General features: G+C 40.1%; 2 protein-coding genes across 3 annotated transcripts; both read left to right on the top strand.

Moving 5' to 3' along the window:
* The first annotated feature begins 3,715 nt into the window (after nucleotides 1-3,715).
* On the top strand, nucleotides 3,716-8,657 carry LOC105280515 (phosphorylase b kinase gamma catalytic chain, skeletal muscle/heart isoform). Of its 2 annotated transcripts, XM_011341122.3 has the most exons (9): nucleotides 3,716-3,807; nucleotides 4,118-4,287; nucleotides 4,450-4,734; nucleotides 4,815-4,905; nucleotides 5,130-5,266; nucleotides 5,347-5,444; nucleotides 5,986-6,069; nucleotides 6,803-6,961; nucleotides 7,147-8,657. In XM_011341122.3, exons 1-9 carry the CDS (start codon nucleotides 3,716-3,718, stop codon nucleotides 7,279-7,281), a joined length of 1,251 nt encoding a protein of 416 aa, XP_011339424.1. In that variant the 3' UTR covers nucleotides 7,282-8,657. The 2 variants fall into 2 exon arrangements, with proteins under 2 accessions (XP_011339424.1, XP_011339425.1); XM_011341123.3 differs by lacking the exon at nucleotides 5,986-6,069.
* A 103-nt stretch (nucleotides 8,658-8,760) lies between these two features.
* On the top strand, nucleotides 8,761-16,609 carry LOC113563070. Its single transcript, XM_026974129.1, has 2 exons — nucleotides 8,761-9,953; nucleotides 15,542-16,609. The coding sequence occupies exon 2, from the start codon at nucleotides 15,691-15,693 to the stop codon at nucleotides 16,207-16,209; it is 519 nt and encodes a 172-aa protein (XP_026829930.1). The 5' UTR covers nucleotides 8,761-9,953; nucleotides 15,542-15,690; the 3' UTR covers nucleotides 16,210-16,609.
* Nucleotides 16,610-18,072: the final 1,463 nt, after the last annotated feature.

The raw sequence follows: 18,072 nt of genomic DNA, 5'->3' as shown, positions 1-18,072 counted from the left end.
ATTTGTCTTTTCTAACTTTTTTCCATTTTGAATATAAAGTCCTGTAGAGCGGACTTTCTTTCTATCTATACTTCATTTGTGGAAAAGGAATTTTTATTCTGCACAAGCAACAAAGAGAATTTTCGAAACTGCAATTACCATCGCTATAGTGAACTTCTTCGCGATGGTGCTGCCATCGCACAATATTTGCACAATAAAATGCTTTTTACACAAATTTGGCAATTTGTACGCACAAAATCGCCGTTGAACGGTGTTTGGACACAATTAAGGAATATGAGGATGCTTTTCGATGTGACTTTAGAAGCGTCATAAAAGAGAATTCTGTGTTTTCCTTTAGGATTAGAGGTTAGAATACAGGAGAACACAGAATTCTGACTTTATATTCAAAATGGAAAAAAGTTGGAAAAGACAAATGCAAGTTTTTAACTTTTTTCCATTTTGAGTATAAAGTCCTGTAGAGCGGACTTTCTTTCTATCTATACTTCATTTGTGGAAAAGGATTTTTTATTCTGCACAAGCAATAAAGAGAATTTTCGAAACTGCAATTACCATCGCTATAGTGAACTTCTTCGCGATGGTGCTGCCATCGCATAATATTTGCACAATAAAATGCTTTTTACACAAATTTGGCAATTTGTACGCACAAAATCGCCGTTGAACGGTGTTTGGACACAATTAAGGAATATGAGGATGCTTTTCGAAGTGACTTTCGAAGCGTCATAAAAGAGAATTCTGTGTTTTCCTTTAGGATTAGAGGTTAGAATACAGGAGAACACAGAATTCTGACTTTATATTCAAAATGGAAAAAAGTTGGAAAAGACAAATGCAAGTTTTTAACTTTTTTCCATTTTGGGTATAAAGTCCTGTAGAGCGGGCTTTCTTTCTATCTATACTTCATTTGTGGAAAAGGATTTTTTATTCTGCACAAGCAATAAAGAGAATTTTCGAAACTGCAATTACCATCGCTATAGTGAACTTCTTCGCGATGGTGCTGCCATCGCACAATATTTGCACAATAAAATGCTTTTTACACAAATTTGGCAATTTGTACGCACAAAATCGCCGTTGAACGGTGTTTGGACACAATTAAGGAATATGAGGATGCTTTTCGAAGTGACTTTCGAAGCGTCATAAAAGAGAATTCTGTGTTTTCCTTTAGGATTAGAGGTTAGAATACAGGAGAACACAGAATTCTGACTTTATATTCAAAATGGAAAAAAGTTGGAAAAGACAAATGCAAGTTTTTAACTTTTTTCCATTTTGGGTATAAAGTCCTGTAGAGCGGGCTTTCTTTCTATCTATACTTCTTTTGTGGAAAAGGATTTTTTATTCTGCACAAGCAATAAAGAGAATTTTCGAAACTGCAATTACCATCGCTATAGTGAACTTCTTCGCGATGGTGCTGCCATCGCATAATATTTGCACAATAAAATGCTTTTTACACAAATTTGGCAATTTGTACGCACAAAATCGCCGTTGAACGGTGTTTGGACACAATTAAGGAATATGAGGATGCTTTTCGAAGTGACTTTCGAAGCGTCATAAAAGAGAATTCTGTGTTTTCCTTTAGGATTAGAGGTTAGAATACAGGAGAACACAGAATTCTGACTTTATATTCAAAATGGAAAAAAGTTGGAAAAGACAAATGCAAGTTTTTAACTTTTTTCCATTTTGGGTATAAAGTCCTGTAGAGCGGGCTTTCTTTCTATCTATACTTCATTTGTGGAAAAGGATTTTTTATTCTGCACAAGCAATAAAGAGAATTTTCGAAACTGCAATTACCATCGCTATAGTGAACTTCTTCGCGATGGTGCTGCCATCGCACAATATTTGCACAATAAAATGCTTTTTACACAAATTTGGCAATTTGTACGCACAAAATCGCCGTTGAACGGTGTTTGGACACAATTAAGGAATATGAGGATGCTTTTCGAAGTGACTTTCGAAGCGTCATAAAAGAGAATTCTGTGTTTTCCTTTAGGATTAGAGGTTAGAATACAGGAGAACACAGAATTCTGACTTTATATTCAAAATGGAAAAAAGTTGGAAAAGACAAATGCAAGTTTTTCACTTTTTTCCATTTTGGGTATAAAGTCCTGTAGAGCGGGCTTTCTTTCTATCTATCCTTCATTTGTGGAAAAGGATTTTTATTCTGCACAAGCAATAAAAAGAATTTTCGAAACTGCAATTACCATCGCTATAGTGAACTTCTTCGCGATGGTGCTGCCATCGCACAATATTTGCACAATAAAATGCTTTTTACACAAATTTGGCAATTTGTACGCACAAAATCGCCGTTGAACGGTGTTTGGACACAATTAAGGAATATGAGAATGCTTTTCGAAGTGACTTTCGAAGCGTCATAAAAGAGAATTCTGTGTTTTCCTTTAGGATTAGAGGTTAGAATACAGGAGAACACAGAATTCTGACTTTATATTCAAAATGGAAAAAGGTAGAAAAGGCAAATGCAAGTTTTTAACTTTTTTCCATTTTGGGTATAAAGTCCTGTAGAACGAACTTTCTTTCTATCTATACTTCAGTTGTGGAAAAGGATTTTTATTCTGCACAAGCAATAAAAAGAATTTTCGAAACTGCAATTACCATCGCTATAGTGAACTTCTTCGCGATGGTGCTGCCATCGCACAATATTTGCACAATAAAATGCTTTTTACACCAATTTGGCAATTTGTACGCACAAAATCGCCGTTGAACGGTGTTTGGACACAATTAAGGAATATGAGGATGCTTTTCGAAGTGACTTTCGAAGCGTCATAAAAGAGAATTCTGTGTTTTCCTTTAGGATTAGAGGTTAGAATACAGGAGAACACAGAATTCTGACTTTATATTCAAAATGGAAAAAAGTTAGAAAAGACAAATGCAAGTTTTTAACTTTTTTCCATTTTGAGTATAAAGTCCTGTAGAGCGGGCTTTCTTTCTATCTATACTTCATTTGTGGAAAAGGATTTTTTATTCTGCACAAGCAATAAAGAGAATTTTCGAAACTGCAATTACCATCGCTATAGTGAAAAAACAGTTCACTAGCAACTCCAGCTTCCCCTTAAGCAGCGAATCTGATTGGCTGTGACTAACGGCCAGTCGCAATATGGCGTCGTCTTCATGTAACAATTTCTTTAGTTATTTTTAACGCGATGTCAATGGTGTCAACCGCTCGGAACTTGGAACTGGAAGTGCGCAGACGCCCTATCGTCGAACCTGCTGCATATCCTATCGTCCGTCCGTCCTCTAGATCCGTAGATCGCGGATCCCAGATTCCTTTGACAGTTTTATTTTCTCCTTTCAGTGTACTCGTACGTTTCTCAGTCAACGTAAAGCCCACCACGCCATTGTCTGCGATCCGTTCTGCCGCTCTGGTATCCATCTCCCCTGCTGTGGCACCGAGCAGGTGTATTAATCGATAATTAACATCACGCGATGCCGCGATCGCGCCGTGCCGTCGAGACGTGCCAGTGATCGAGCGACGATCGCGCGATGTGAACATGGTCGTGCCGTCGCGTGCGACAGGGTTCGGCTAGTCGGTCAGTACGTCCCGATCGCTCGGGTGGTGTAGGTGGTCGGGTGTGTGCGTGTATGCGTGCTCGCGAGGTGCTCTCGGCGAGCGTGCCGCTGGGATTAGATTCGCGTGAGGCTGGAAGCGCGCGCGTCGAGCGTATGCGTCTCTTATGAACGGCGTGGCCGGTAACTCGCGCTGCGAAGCATGGCGAAGGACGAGGGGGACGACGTGCTGCCGGACAAGGACGCGGCGAAGGGATTCTACGCCAAGTACGAGCCGAAGGAGATCCTGGGGAGGTACGTAACCGCGCGCTTCGTCACTATTATTAATTGTTGACTCGAGTCCGCACCCTCTCGCCCCGCGTGAGAGCCAACGCCGCCGTCGGATTATTTTCGCGTGTGCCGCCAGCGCTCTCGGAGAATGAATACGCGAATTTTGCGACGTCAGTTCGAGCGACATCGAGTTTGACATTACATAATTAAAACTCGAGTTTCGGCTCGCGCCCTCGCCCCGCAGGCTTCAGCGCGAGAATGTTTTGCGTTATTCCAGCGAACTCGGCGAGTCGGACGACTACGGCTAACACTCGCGAAAATCTGTGCATTTCAGGGGGATATCCTCCACTGTGAGGAGATGTATAGAAAAAGAGACAGGAATAGAATACGCAGCTAAAATTATAGACATCAGCAGCGAGACCAATGAAGATGGGCATACCATGAAGGATGCTACGTTGCAAGAAGTGCAGATACTGCGTAGAGTAGCTGGACATCCGTACATTAGTAAGTTTCCTGTTGTTGTTTTCTCTTCTAGATTCGACTCGAAGATAAATCAATCAAGATGAGATTCACAAAGATAATTTGACTTCATGATTCCTTTTAAACTCGTTCATTGCTTCATGCTAAGCGAGACCATGTGTTACAGTAATTTTCCTTTATTTTCAGTTGAATTGCACGATGTCTTCGAATCTAGTACGTTTATATTCTTAATTTTTGAATTGTGCAAGAACGGAGAGCTGTTTGACTACCTGACGTCCGTTGTGACGCTCTCTGAGAAGAAGACACGTTACATCATGAGACAGGTGTTCGAGGGGATTCAGCATGTGCATAATCAAGGAATCGTGCACAGAGACCTGAAGCCTGAGAATATATTGCTCGACGATAACTTGAACGTAAAGATAACAGATTTTGGATTTGCCAGAATGTTAAAGTTCGGAGAAAAATTGGAAGGTTCGTATCGTCCCTTTATATACACGTGCACAGTCGTGATATCGGAGGAGCTATCTATTAATTCTTCGTGCACCGTACAGATCTATGTGGTACGCCTGGCTACCTGGCACCAGAAGTATTAAAATGTAACATGTTCGAAAATGCAGAAGGTTATGGATTTGAAGTTGATATGTAAGATATTGTTGCTTGTATATAGTTTTAAAAAAAATATATAGGAAAGGAGAGATGCGCATGTATACTATAATATTAATATATTGTGTAGCTCTACATATATAATCGCATACATTTTAATTTGAGTTAGATAAAGTAAGGCTTCTCAATATTCCTTCTGCTAAATCTCCCTCTCATTACACGTTTCTATTGTATTGTCCACTTTTATGTTTGTGATGTAATAGATGGGCTTGTGGCGTAATTATGTTTACCCTATTGGTTGGCTGTCCTCCATTTTGGCATCGGAAGCAAATGGTCATGCTTAGAAATATAATGGAAGGAAAATATTCATTCACGTCGCCCGAGTGGGCTGACATAACAGGTAATGATCCACGATTGCGAACGATTGCATCTCGCAATAAGATGGCATACGTAATAAATGTACGTGATTGCGTGTTTCAGAAGCTCCGAAAGATTTAATAAGGAAACTGCTGGTTGTTGATCCCAGGAAAAGAGTTTCTATAAAGGATGCCCTGGAACATTCGTTCTTTCATACTGTTGTAAGTACCTTGACACATGTTTCAAGACGTGAACATTACGTAACTATCCTAATTTAAGGCTAAATTAAATTTAACATCACGAAGTATCCCTTTTTTACCTAATAATACGTCTTTTATACATCATATTTTACTATGAAACTACGGTATCTTCTCTCGCCATTAATTTCTTTGCTTTATTTGTCTCTGCTCATTATTTTCACTTCAAAAATGCTTGCAGCCATCACGATTTATTGTATATTATATAAAACATATATTCATATATCTAAGAATTATATAATCGCACAAGAGGTGAAGGAAAAATGCACATGCAAAATATTTCTATTTTTCACTCTTCCTGTAGCATATAGTGGTGCAAATGTATGTAGAATTTGTTAACAAATACATTTAGTCAATATTATATAGTCGGTATTTTGTTTACCTAGTACTAGCAATTATCTGTCAGTTTTCATTGATTTTACTTTTCGTTGATAAAGCATTCGGAGGTAAACAGAATTGTCACAGATATAATATGATTATAAAGTCCAAGTTATTGGCGTTACAGCTGTGGGATCAAGACATCGCTCCTCTAAAACGTTCTCTGTCGTCTAACTCACGACGTCTGAGTAGGATATCTCAGTTAGCTTTGGTAAATTATACTTTTCTTTTTTTATTTTCTTTAAAACGAAAATGCAAAACTTACAAATTAATTTTCCTTTATTGCTAACAATTAACATTTACCTCGCTTTAGTTAACAACGATCTGGGTGCAATATAGATATATAGGATGATTGAAAATAATATCGTTTAGAGGGTAGTTTAGTAGAGAATAATAAACTAAGCATTCTTCGAGGAACATGTAGTCTTGAGTCACAATTTCATGCATGTATAAATGTTTTCCTCACAAGCGCTCGCTTTGCCACCTTTTATCAATCTTCAGATATTGTCGATATTAAATCGATATGATTCTACATATAAAGAAATATATATCACTGTGATTTTCGTCTTGCAATTATGTTTGTACATCTTGTCTATTAGCTACCAATTCGTTTCTCAAATAATTTTATTAGTATATCCTCACGCGACAATTTATAAAAAAACAATGTAAACATGTATTTCCACAAAAAATTTCTTCATTAATCCTTTCCTTTGAATTTACCATGTAATTAGTGCATTATTTATACTTACCCATAATGAAGATAAACTTTGTGTTTTATTATATTTAGAAGATATACATTAATATCCCTTTCTAACTTATATGATAGAAACACTAATTTCCTAATAATGATAGATGGTATATACATATGTACATGTCGACATAGTTTATTTTATGTTAGTACTGGGTCAATTTGTATTTTACATTGTCGTCTGTTTAATGCACAGGAACTGAAGGCCAAATCGTTTAACGCACGGAAAAGATTCCAGTTGGCAATTATTTGTGTGCGGGCAGTCATTCGTATTAAGCGACTTCATATTACGCCTGAACCGCTTTCGACACAAGTGGCTTGTACCGATCCATATAGAATAAAAATTCTGCGAAAGGTAAATCCGTTCCTCTATACAGTAGTAGAACATAGTAGAGCTTGTGTATATTTTGGCCGACCAATTGAGTGATTGTTACACAATGTATAATATATACATATGTACGTAGTGTGACGTGATATTGAATGTGAGTAATGAAACTTTTTGATTAGGCGTGAATAATGTTAAACAATTCTCTGTTTCAGGTAATCGACGGCTGTGCGTTTCGAGTTTACGGGCATTGGGTAAAGAAGGGCGAGGGTCAGAATCGCGCGGCGCTTTTCGAAAATACACCAAAGACAGACTTGAAGCACTTGTACGTTAGTAATTTAAGTAGATAACTATTGCTTTATTAAACTGTTTTAGTTAAATTTGCCGCTACTAGAATCTCGATGGTGTAACAAAACATGATTAGAGAAGGATGCAGAAATTGTGGAACTACATGAGGAAGTGGAATGTTAATTTTCGGCCAGTTAGCGTATGAACCAAAACTGAAAGTTGTAAAAAGTATGTTCAATGTAAAATATAGCCAAGAGTAAGGACAGGATGCAGCACATTTTCTGACAATATTGTTAAATATGTTAAACATTTATATGACAGTATAATAGTGCACTTTTGCACTACTATATGCAGTTTTGCTAAAAGCTAATTCATCATCTTCCAATTATTAAAATGGTGCTAATGATACTTAACAATGAAAGTGTATTTTAAATTGTTACAATACTTTATTAATGACACATTTGTTATGTAGTATATATTATATACATATACATTTAATGTTAACACATTAAATTCGCTTACACAATGTGTAAAAATATTCCAAGTTAGCGTTGTGTATAAAGATCTATTCTTAGAGATAAAGTTTTAGATCAATTTTCATTAAACAAATATGATACTTCACGCAAAATCTAGTCACAATTTTTGTACATAGAAATTTGTCCTAAAGCATGCATTACTCGATGATGTATTTCTATGAAAAATTACTATGTATGAGTTTAAAGCAAAATTTAAACAATTTAACAAAGAAATGTGTATTTTGTAATGACACCGAAAATACCATAGTATCTGTTGAATTATATTTCAATTATTTTTATTATTATATGGATTTAAATAAAATTAATAGAAAGGAATTTAACATCCGAATATTAAAAGTATCCACAGTAATGTAATTGCGTAACTGAAAGGCTATTTACAGTATGAAATTATCATTTATGTCGCCATCTGTTTCCAAAGAAGAAACGGTTCTTGTCAGCGATGCTATCGTACTGTATATTAATATTTGCAGCCATATGTATATATAGCAGTATGGCAGTACAATTTGTAAGTTTAGTTTTTACTGTATGCGAAATAGTGTTCAAGAAATGTATTATTATAATCTTCAACAGTGTGCTTGTAATGTATATTATATAATAATTTAATGACAATTCGCGCATATAAATAACTATAAAAATTAGAAATATGAGTAACTCTATGACTCCTCTATGATTATATTTATATTGTAACGGATATTAGGAATGTTCTTAAAGAAAGTCGATGATGAGGTGTAAAGAACTCGAAACTAAATTGCATAAAACCAAGATAAGTTAACATTGAGATTTTATAAATGCAAAGAAATTTTCATGTAAAAATATTCGTATATAACGTATTCAACTGTACGCAAATTTACACTTGAAAATTTTGTCACTTAAATTTGTAAATAAAGAGATATACTCTTTGAGTCACGTATATATCAATCCATGCATGTTTAAACAAGAATTTAACACTGCATTTATTTTAGCTTATGATTCTTTTTTTTAAACAGTTTTACACAAAACAATTTTGCTCGCATTATTTTCAGAAATATATTAATACATGCGATATTTTACACGTTCTTTTTTTTCCTTAATAATTCGAGCTTGCGTACACTTAGTGAACAATTAATTAACGAGCAGTATGTTGCAAACAAATTATACAAATGCATATTTCTGGCGGCCGCTTCACCGAAAGCCTCGTGGGCGCGCGTGCTCGTGAAAGTAAACAATGGAGCGTAGCTCCATCCGGCAGATAGGTAGATGCGGCAACAGCGCGTGCGTTCGCGCTCGCGCGTTGGCGATCCATGTGACAGAGAAGGAACGTGACAAAAGGTGGCGGAGGGTGACGCGCCGCTGCCGCCGCCACCGCTACCAGCTACCACCACCGCCGCCGCCGCCGCAATCGGAGCGCGAGTGTTTGCCCGGGCGAGCCGGGTGTCGGGTGTGTTCCATGCGTCGGTCTTCTACGTTTCGCGTACGTGTTCGCGCGCCTGCGACAGCGTGAAGTTAGCCGAGATTTACGCAGTGGAGCCTCTCGCGCGCGTCATTTCGCGGTGCAGGAAGCGCGACACGAGGGGAGCTATCGCGGAAGCCCTTTAACGCCTCAACGGGTGACGGCTGGTGCACGAGGACGGTGACGACGACGGCCGACCGATCGACCGAGCGAGCAATCGAACGAAAGCAGAAGCTTCGCGATACTCGTCTCACACGCCCAGCCAGCGGGACTGCTGCGTCACATGGGCCGCGCTCATTCGTCGATACAGCCAAGTGACGTCACAAGTCGCGCGGCGATTGGCTCGCGACGCGGTGCCCGGACACGTGAATCGTGGCCGAGCAGGCATGGCAGTTTGATGCGCAGTGGTTTTCAGCACTTGTAAAATGCCACCGCCACGCGCCAGATCGATCAGGTTATAACCCGCGTTTCACCGCGCGCTCCGAAACGATCGGTCCGTCGCGCGGTCGCGGGCATTTCCCCTCGTATCGGTTCGCCACGCCGTCGGCGGCTGGCTCGATTCGATCTAGCGGGCCACGCGCACTCCTCAAGATCGTAAATACGTGCGGACGTGTTTAGATCGGGAGAGTGGAGAAGTGAGTGAGAAAGTTGTTGGAGCGAAAGAGGGAGGCGAAGGAAGGAACGATAGTGCGCCAATCACATAAGTGTCCAAGCTAGACGGTGTGTGCGTGGAACGCGTGGGTCAGGACACACGACCGTCTTTTAATTGGTAAGTCTGGCGGAGGTGTGCGTGCAGTCTCTCTCCCTCTCTCTCTCTCTCTCTCTCTCTTCCCCTTCTCCGGTCTCTTCTTATCTTTATTTATGTTCGTCTATATCTTCCTCTCTTTCTCGATCCACCACGCCCGTTCAAGAGAAAGAGCGATAGCGACAGGAAAAAAGGTAGCGCGCGCGCGCGCGCTCGTTCGCCCGACGAGGGAGACGGATAGAGCGCGCGGGCAAGCTTTGGCGGACCATTATCTCCTCCGTTACTAGCGCCTATTTAATTAACATGTGTATAGAGGTGGTTGCGTGGCGTGTTTTCCGTGCCATAATAGAGCTGACCAATGGCGCGACGTTCAACCGGTGACGTCGCGGACTGCGAGCGCCGCGATTGGTCGGTGTTGCGTGCGTCGTCGACTATCCTAACGTGCGTGTCGCTTTGTCAGTTTTTGGAGCTCACGCGGCTTGCTCACGGTAGCACGTTTCCTCGACTGTTCGCAAAGACGCGCCTGCGATTCCCTCTTTCTCCCTCTTCCCTGCAGCCGCAGCCGACGGCAACGTCGCTGCTGCTCCTGCTAGTTAATCGCTGCAAACCGTCGCGTCACGTCACGCCGCGCCACGCCGCGCGTCCTCTCTCCCTCCCCTGCACTCGCGTGTCGACCCCGCGCGTCTCCGCGGAGAATGCGAGCGCGACTACACGTCGTCGATGTCGTCGTACGCTTTCGCGATTCCGACGACCGAGGTATATCTGCTTTCCAGATCAACGTACCAGGCCTCTCGAAACCTCGTTTCGTTACATTCTGTTTCTTTGCCACTGTTAGGTGCCTCTTGTCTACGTGTGACAAGTTTCTTTTCCTTCTTACAGTCGCTGCACCATTTTTTTCTTAAGGGGATGCTGGAGTTGCTAGTGAACTATTTTTTCACTATAGCGATGGTAATTGCAGTTTCGAAAATTCTCTTTATTGCTTGTGCAGAATAAAAAATCCTTTTCCACAAAAGAAGTATAGATAGAAAGAAAGTTCGTTCTACAGGACTTTATACCCAAAATGGAAAAAAGTTAAAAACTTGCATTTGCCTTTTCTAACTTTTTTCCATTTTGAATATAAAGTCAGACTTCTCTGTGTTCTCCTGTATTCTAACCTCTAATTCTAAAGGAAAACACAGAATTCTCTTTTATGACGCTTCTAAAGTCACTTCGAAAAGCATCCTCATATTCCTTAATTGTGTCCAAACACCGTTCAACGGCGATTTTGTGCGTACAAATTGCCAAATTTGTGTAAAAAGCATTTTATTGTGCAAATATTGTGCGATGGCAGCACCATCGCGAAGAAGTTCACTATAGCGATGGTAATTGCAGTTTCGAAAATTCTCTTTATTGCTTGTGCAGAATAAAAAATCCTTTTCCACAAATGAAGTATAGATAGAAAGAAAGTCCGCTCTACGGGACTTTATATTCAAAATGGAAAAAAGTTAAAAACTTGCATTTGTCTTTTCTAACTTTTTCCATTTTGAATATAAAGTCAGAATTCTGTGTTCTCCTGTATTCTAACCTCTAATCCTAAAGGAAAACACAGAATTCTCTTTTATGACGCTTCGAAAGTCACTTCGAAAAGCAGTCTCATATTCCTTAATTGTGTCCAAACACCGTTCAACGGCGATTTTGTGCGTACAAATTGCCAAATTTTTGTAAAAAGCATTTTATTGTGCAAATATTGTGCGAGGCAGCACCATCGCGAAGAAGTTCACTATAGCGATGGTAATTGCAGTTTCGAAAATTCTCTTTATTGCTTGTGCAGAATAAAAAATCCTTTTCCACAAATGAAGTATAGATAGAAAGAAAGTTCGTTCTACGGGACTTTATACTCAAAATGGAACAAAAAGTTAAAAACTTGCATTTGTCTTTTCTAACTTTTTCCATTTTGAATATAAAGTCAGAATTCTGTGTTCTCCTGTATTCTAACCTCTAATCCTAAAGGAAAACACAGAATTCTCTTTTATGACGCTTCGAAAGTCACTTCGAAAAGCAGTCTCATATTCCTTAATTGTGTCCAAACACCGTTCAACGGCGATTTTGTGCGTACAAATTGCCAAATTTTTGTAAAAAGCATTTTATTGTGCAAATATTGTGCGATGGCAGCACCATCGCGAAGAAGTTCACTATAGCGATGGTAATTGCAGTTTCGAAAATTCTTTTTATTGCTTGTGCAGAATAAAAAATCCTTTTCCACAAAAGAAGTATAGATAGAAAGAAAGTTCGTTCTACAGGACTTTATACCCAAAATGGAAAAAAGTGAAAAACTTGCATTTGTCTTTTCTAACTTTTTCCATTTTGAATATAAAGTCAGAATTCTCTGTGTTCTCCTGTATTCTAACCTCTAATTCTAAAGGAAAACAGAATTCTCTTTTATGACGCTTCGAAAGTCACTTCGAAAAGCATCCTCATATTCCTTAATTGTGTCCAAACACCGTTCAACGGCGATTTTGTGCGTACAAATTGCCAAATTTTTGTAAAAAGCATTTTATTGTGCAAATATTGTGCGATGGCAGACCCATCGCGAAGAAGTTCACTATAGCGATGGTAATTGCAGTTTCGAAAATTCTCTTTGTTGCTTGTGCAGAATAAAAATCCTTTTCCACAAATGAAGTATAGATAGAAAGAAAGTTCGTTCTACAGGACTTTATACCCAAAATGGAAAAAAGTTAAAAACTTGCATTTGTCTTTTCTAACTTTTTCCCCTTAATGCTTTTTAATTTCCGACGGATAATCTGAACATCGTAAATTAAAACGAAACGTCGAGGTAGACCGTTTTTCTTACGTTTGTATTATACTTTTAACTTTATGCAGCTCGGCTTTGTATGTGCTTCGATGTGTACCGTAATATCATTTATCGTTCACGAGGGAAAATGTACGAGATGAAATCAATTTTGTTTTCCTCCTTCTTTCAGCCTGATGTCTCGTGCCGATATACCGCGGTCACATACATATCCCGTGGTTACTTTTGCGCACGCAAACGCTACGTACGCGAACGCTAGTTTCCCCCCTTTCTTTTTTCTCATCACGCACAATTTGAACGATGGAGGAACAACGCGGCGTACCTGCACAATAAACTATCGGCGATTTCCAGCTAGTCATATGATATTCGTGCACTATCTCGAGATAAAGAGTGTTCCAATCGATCTTATCGTAAAGCTAAATCGCGCGAGTTATAAATTAAGTAACCGTAGATTGCGAGATCGATAAAAGCCAAAGATAAAAGAATAATACGGAGAGGGATGCGTCACAAAATGATCTCGCCCGTTGCACTCGACGTGTCTCTCGCGAGTGCAGTAATCTCGGTACATTCTAGCCTTTTTTAGCCTACCCGACTCTCTAGCAACGTGAGCTCAGGATGCGTGTTGCTGTTCTGCGCTGCAGAAAAAGCCTACGTCGCGTAGCGATGCGCTTGCGCGCTGCATCCGTCTGGTGCGCTGTTGCGAGAGCTGCGAGTGGGTACGCGGAGTGGGGATGAAAACGCTTCCCGCGCGACTGCATTACGTCACGCATGTGCGTCACGTGACGTACCTCGTAGCACACCGGTCGCGTCCGGGATATCTTGGACACCCTCTAGACATGCATTTTGATACGCGCTCGATGAGTTCTAAATAAAAAATGCGGTAAATCAATCTCGAGATTTTTCTACAATTTATTTTCCTCGAAAATCTATCGATAAAAGTATCACGTAATTATTATCCTTTCCCCTATCATTTTGTCTCTGAATTTTCTCATTTCTTCAAAACCTGATATTTGACTAAATATTTGCCGTAGAGAGGTCAAGACACTCTTAAGGGGATGCTGGAGCTGCTAGTGAACTATTTTTTCACTACAGCGATGGTAATTGCAGTTTCGAAAATTCTCTTTATTGCTTGTGCAGAATAAAAAATCCTTTTCCACAAATGAAGTATAGATAGAAAGAAAGTCCGCTCTACAGGACTTTATACTCAAAATGGAAAAAAGTTAGAAAAGACAAATGCAAGTTTTTAACTTTTTTCCATTTTGAGTATAAAGTCCTGTAGAGCGGACTTTCTTTCTATCTATACTTCATTTGTGGAAAAGGATTTTTTATTCTGCACAAGCAATAAAGAGAATTTTCGAAACTGCAATTACCATCGCTATAGTGAACTTCTTCGCGATGGTGCTGCCATCGCACAATATTTGCACAATAAAATGCTTTTTACACAAATTTGGCAATTTGTACGCACAAAATCGCCGTTGAACGGTGTTTGGACACAATTAAAGAATATGAGGATGCTTTTCGAAGTGACTTTAGAAGCGTCATAAAAGAGAATTCTGTGTTTTCCTTTAGGATTAGAGGTTAGAATACAGGAGAACACAGAATTCTGACTTTATATTCAAAATGGAAAAAAGAAAAGACAAATGCAAGTTTTTAACTTTTTGTTCCATTTTGAGTATAAAGTCCCGTAGAGCGGACTTTCTTTCTATCTATACTTCGTTTGTGGAAAAGGATTTTTTTTCTGCACAAGCAATAAAGAGAATTTTCGAAACTGCAATTACCATCGCTATAGTGAACTTCTTCGCGATGGTGCTGCCATCGCACAATATTTGCACAATAAAATACTTTTTACAAAAATTTGGCAATTTGTACGCACAAAATCGCTGTTGAGTGGTGTTTGGACACAATTAAGGAATATGAGGATGCTTTTCGAAGTGACTTTAGAAGCGTCATAAAAGAGAATTCTGTGTTTTCCTTTAGGATTAGAGGTTAGAATACAGGAGAACACAGAATTCTGACTTTATATTCAAAATGGAAAAAAGTTAGAAAAGACAAATGCAAGTTTTTAACTTTTTTCCATTTTGAGTATAAAGTCCTGTAGAGTGGACTTTCTTTCTATCTATACTTCATTTGTGGAAAAGGATTTTTTATTCTGCACAAGCCATAAAAAGAATTTTTGAAACTGCAATTACCATCGCTATAGTGAACTTCTTCGCGATGGTGCTGCCATCGCACAATATTTGCACAATAAAATGCTTTTTACAAAAATTTGGCAATTTGTACGCACAAAATCGTTGTTGAACGGTGTTTGGATACAGTTAAGGAATATGAGACTGCTTTTCGAAGTGACTTTAGAAGCGTCATAAAAGAGAATTCTGTGTTTTCCTTTAGGATTAGAGGTTAGAATACAGGAGAACACAGAATTCTCTTTTATGACGCTTCTAAAGTCACTTCGAAAAGCATCCTCATATTCCTTAATTGTGTCCAAACACCGCTCAACAGCGATTTCGTGCGTACAAATTGCCAAATTTTTGTAAAAAGCATTTTATTGTGCAAATATTGTGCGGTGGCAGCACCATCGCGAAGAAGTTCACTAGCAGCTCCAGCATCCCCTTAAGGCCATTCTACAATGGCAGTAAGATGGCAGGGAATAAAATGGTAGAAATTGACTAATCAAATAGAGTGTGAAAAAAGAAGCCGACTGTGACTGGTCAATTTCTATAACTATTTTACTATCTACTTTTTACTGCCATTGTCGTTAGATAGTATCATTACTTTTGTTTAAATCTACATTAACTTTACTAACAATATACTTCTTCGTACGTAGATCGTCATACGCGGCAAGTCACGCAGTGAAAGAACGGCGAGGGCAGGGGGCCAGGTTTGCGACTTAGTCCTGTCGATTTATCACCGGCGTCCGGAACCGGCGGCGGCTGCGGCGTCGGCGTCGGCGGCCGCCGCAACGCCGGCGGTTCGATGCGACGGAGTCAGCAGGATCATTCGGCGAGCGTTCGTGAGCACAGAGAGCCGGCGCAACAGCACCACCACCACCACCATCACCGATTCCCCCTGCCCTCCACGTCTGCCGTGACGGAACAGCATACCGGTCGCAGGATGAGCTTGGAAACATTGCTACAAGCGGCCTACTATGTCGAGCAGGAGGAGAAGAAGCGAGAGCGGCTCGCAAGCACTTCCTCCTCCTCCTCCATCGACCAACAGTCGTTCGCGTCTGTACCACCCCACTCCAATCACACTTATGCTTCTACGGAGCCACCACGTGGTGAGTATCATGCGCCGCTTCTCGACGACCTTTCACGACGCATCGTCGCGATGTATGAAAAGACGGCGGCATTGCGTTCCATTGCGTTGCGACGCGGACGGAACACAAATGCGAAAGTTGCGAGTAACTTGTTAACAACGGTAGGCGCTACGCTTCAGGAAGATACAGAAATTTTTTCTAGCGGTGAACGAAAGCTCCGCGTAGATGCGATTTGACGTAAATACCTTTTCGACTGACTTCCTAGTCCGCGGAGCAGGCAGGATGTCGCTGCGTGATACGCGCGTGATGAACAACGAAAGGAAGCAATAGCATTACTTTGTCGTCCATAATCGCGTCTACTTTGACCGAGAGGCATTGGCACGCACGCAAAATGCGTGCAATGACCAACGCGTTCGTCGCCTCCAAATTAGGTACGATTTACCTCGTGGCAGTGCTTCTCAACCGTCTCGAATACTTGGAGAAAGTAAGGAGACTCTAGCGTACTGTTTGATATACTTCGGGACAATCAATCTCAGTACCGATCTGTTTAGACCTCGTATTGTTTCTCTTTCATGCTCTCAAACTCACTGTAAAATTTTTTCGGGAATACCGCACAAGACTCTTGCTAAAAAAAAAGACATAAAGTACATTAATGTAATATAAGTACATTACATAAGTACATTAATGTAATATAAAAAATTGCACAGATCAATCTTTGTGAAAATTTAGTCCGAGGGTTGAAGTCGATACATGCACGGATGCAGAGCGCTTAAGGGAACTGTGAAAAAGGACAAAGGGCTAGGAAATCAAGTGAAGGAAAGGAAAGCAGAGAGGATAAAAAATTAGATTAATATGACGTTTTTTCGCACACTCGTGACAAAATCGACTTGCACGCGCTCACGCTACTTGCATAGGAAGGACGAAGGAGAGGGAAAAAAGAAAGAAAAAAAGAGAGAGGAGATGGGTGGAGGAAGGGGGGAGGGTCAGCCGGGACGGGGGACGGAAAATCTCGGAGAGTGGCGGAAGTCTGACGAATTGGGTGGGAGATGGAGAAATGCCGTAAGGGTATCCACGTCGAGGTCCAATCGTCATGGGCAACAGGGAGGGAAAGGTGAAGCGACCGAGAAATGCAGAGGGGCGAGCGGAGAGGATTGGTGGAAGTAAACTCGGGGTACCGCGCGTGTTCACTTGCAAGAAGGGAGGGAGGCAACCCGGTCACTGACTCTGGAAACTACGGCGCAACTGCCACTCGCGCTTCATTCACGAGTACGCCATCTACTCGTGCGCGCGGCCGTTAGGTGCTCTCTCTCTCTCTCTCTCTCTCTCTCTCTCTCTCTCTCTCTCTCTCTCTCTCTCTCTCTCTCTCTCTCTCTCTCTCTCTTCGTCTTCTTCTTCCTCTCGCCCTCTCTCTTTCGTGCTGACACTGGGTGTCTTCTCATTTCATGTTGTCTCTCGTCTTCGTGGTTAAACAATTACATCCCAGGCAGCGCATGTTAGCCTAATATATGTTTCTTAGACGTATCTAATGTCTAAGAAACATAAAGTACCATTTAAGAAACGGTTTAAATAGAAACCGTTTTTAGACCTCAATTTTAAAAACGTATTTTTCACCTTTCCACAGAAACGAAAAATGTGTTTTATTAAATTGATTTGAAATTATATAATTAATATAGAAAAATAGTAATTTCTACTTACTTTGCGAGTATTAATTATTTTTACATCATACGTTTCAATGTACTCGATTATGGAACAAGAGACAAAAATCAACACAAGTGTGTGTGATTCCCACCTCTGATTCACCAAGCGACCGATAGATGGCCAGGCCAGATGTGACGTTCTCGCAAGTAACATTTGTGTTATCACCTTATGAATAACCATCCGGAAAACCGATCCAATACTCTTTTCTTCTTCTTTTCTTTTGAAACTTTTGAGATCACTATTACTTGAAGTGATATTTCAAAAGAGTGAGATTCCACTACATGAAATTTAGAGAGTAATTCATAAAATATAAAAATGTAGTTTTTACAAAAATGTGACTTAACTCTGTCTATCTTTGAGGCACTGATATATAGAATTGATAAATATTTTTCTGATGGTTT

Source organism: Ooceraea biroi, chromosome 12 (genome assembly GCF_003672135.1).
Source record: "Ooceraea biroi isolate clonal line C1 chromosome 12, Obir_v5.4, whole genome shotgun sequence".
NCBI lineage: Eukaryota > Metazoa > Arthropoda > Insecta > Hymenoptera > Formicidae > Ooceraea > Ooceraea biroi.
Note: the sequence above shows the minus strand (reverse complement) of the source record. Positions and strands in the feature narration are given on the sequence as shown.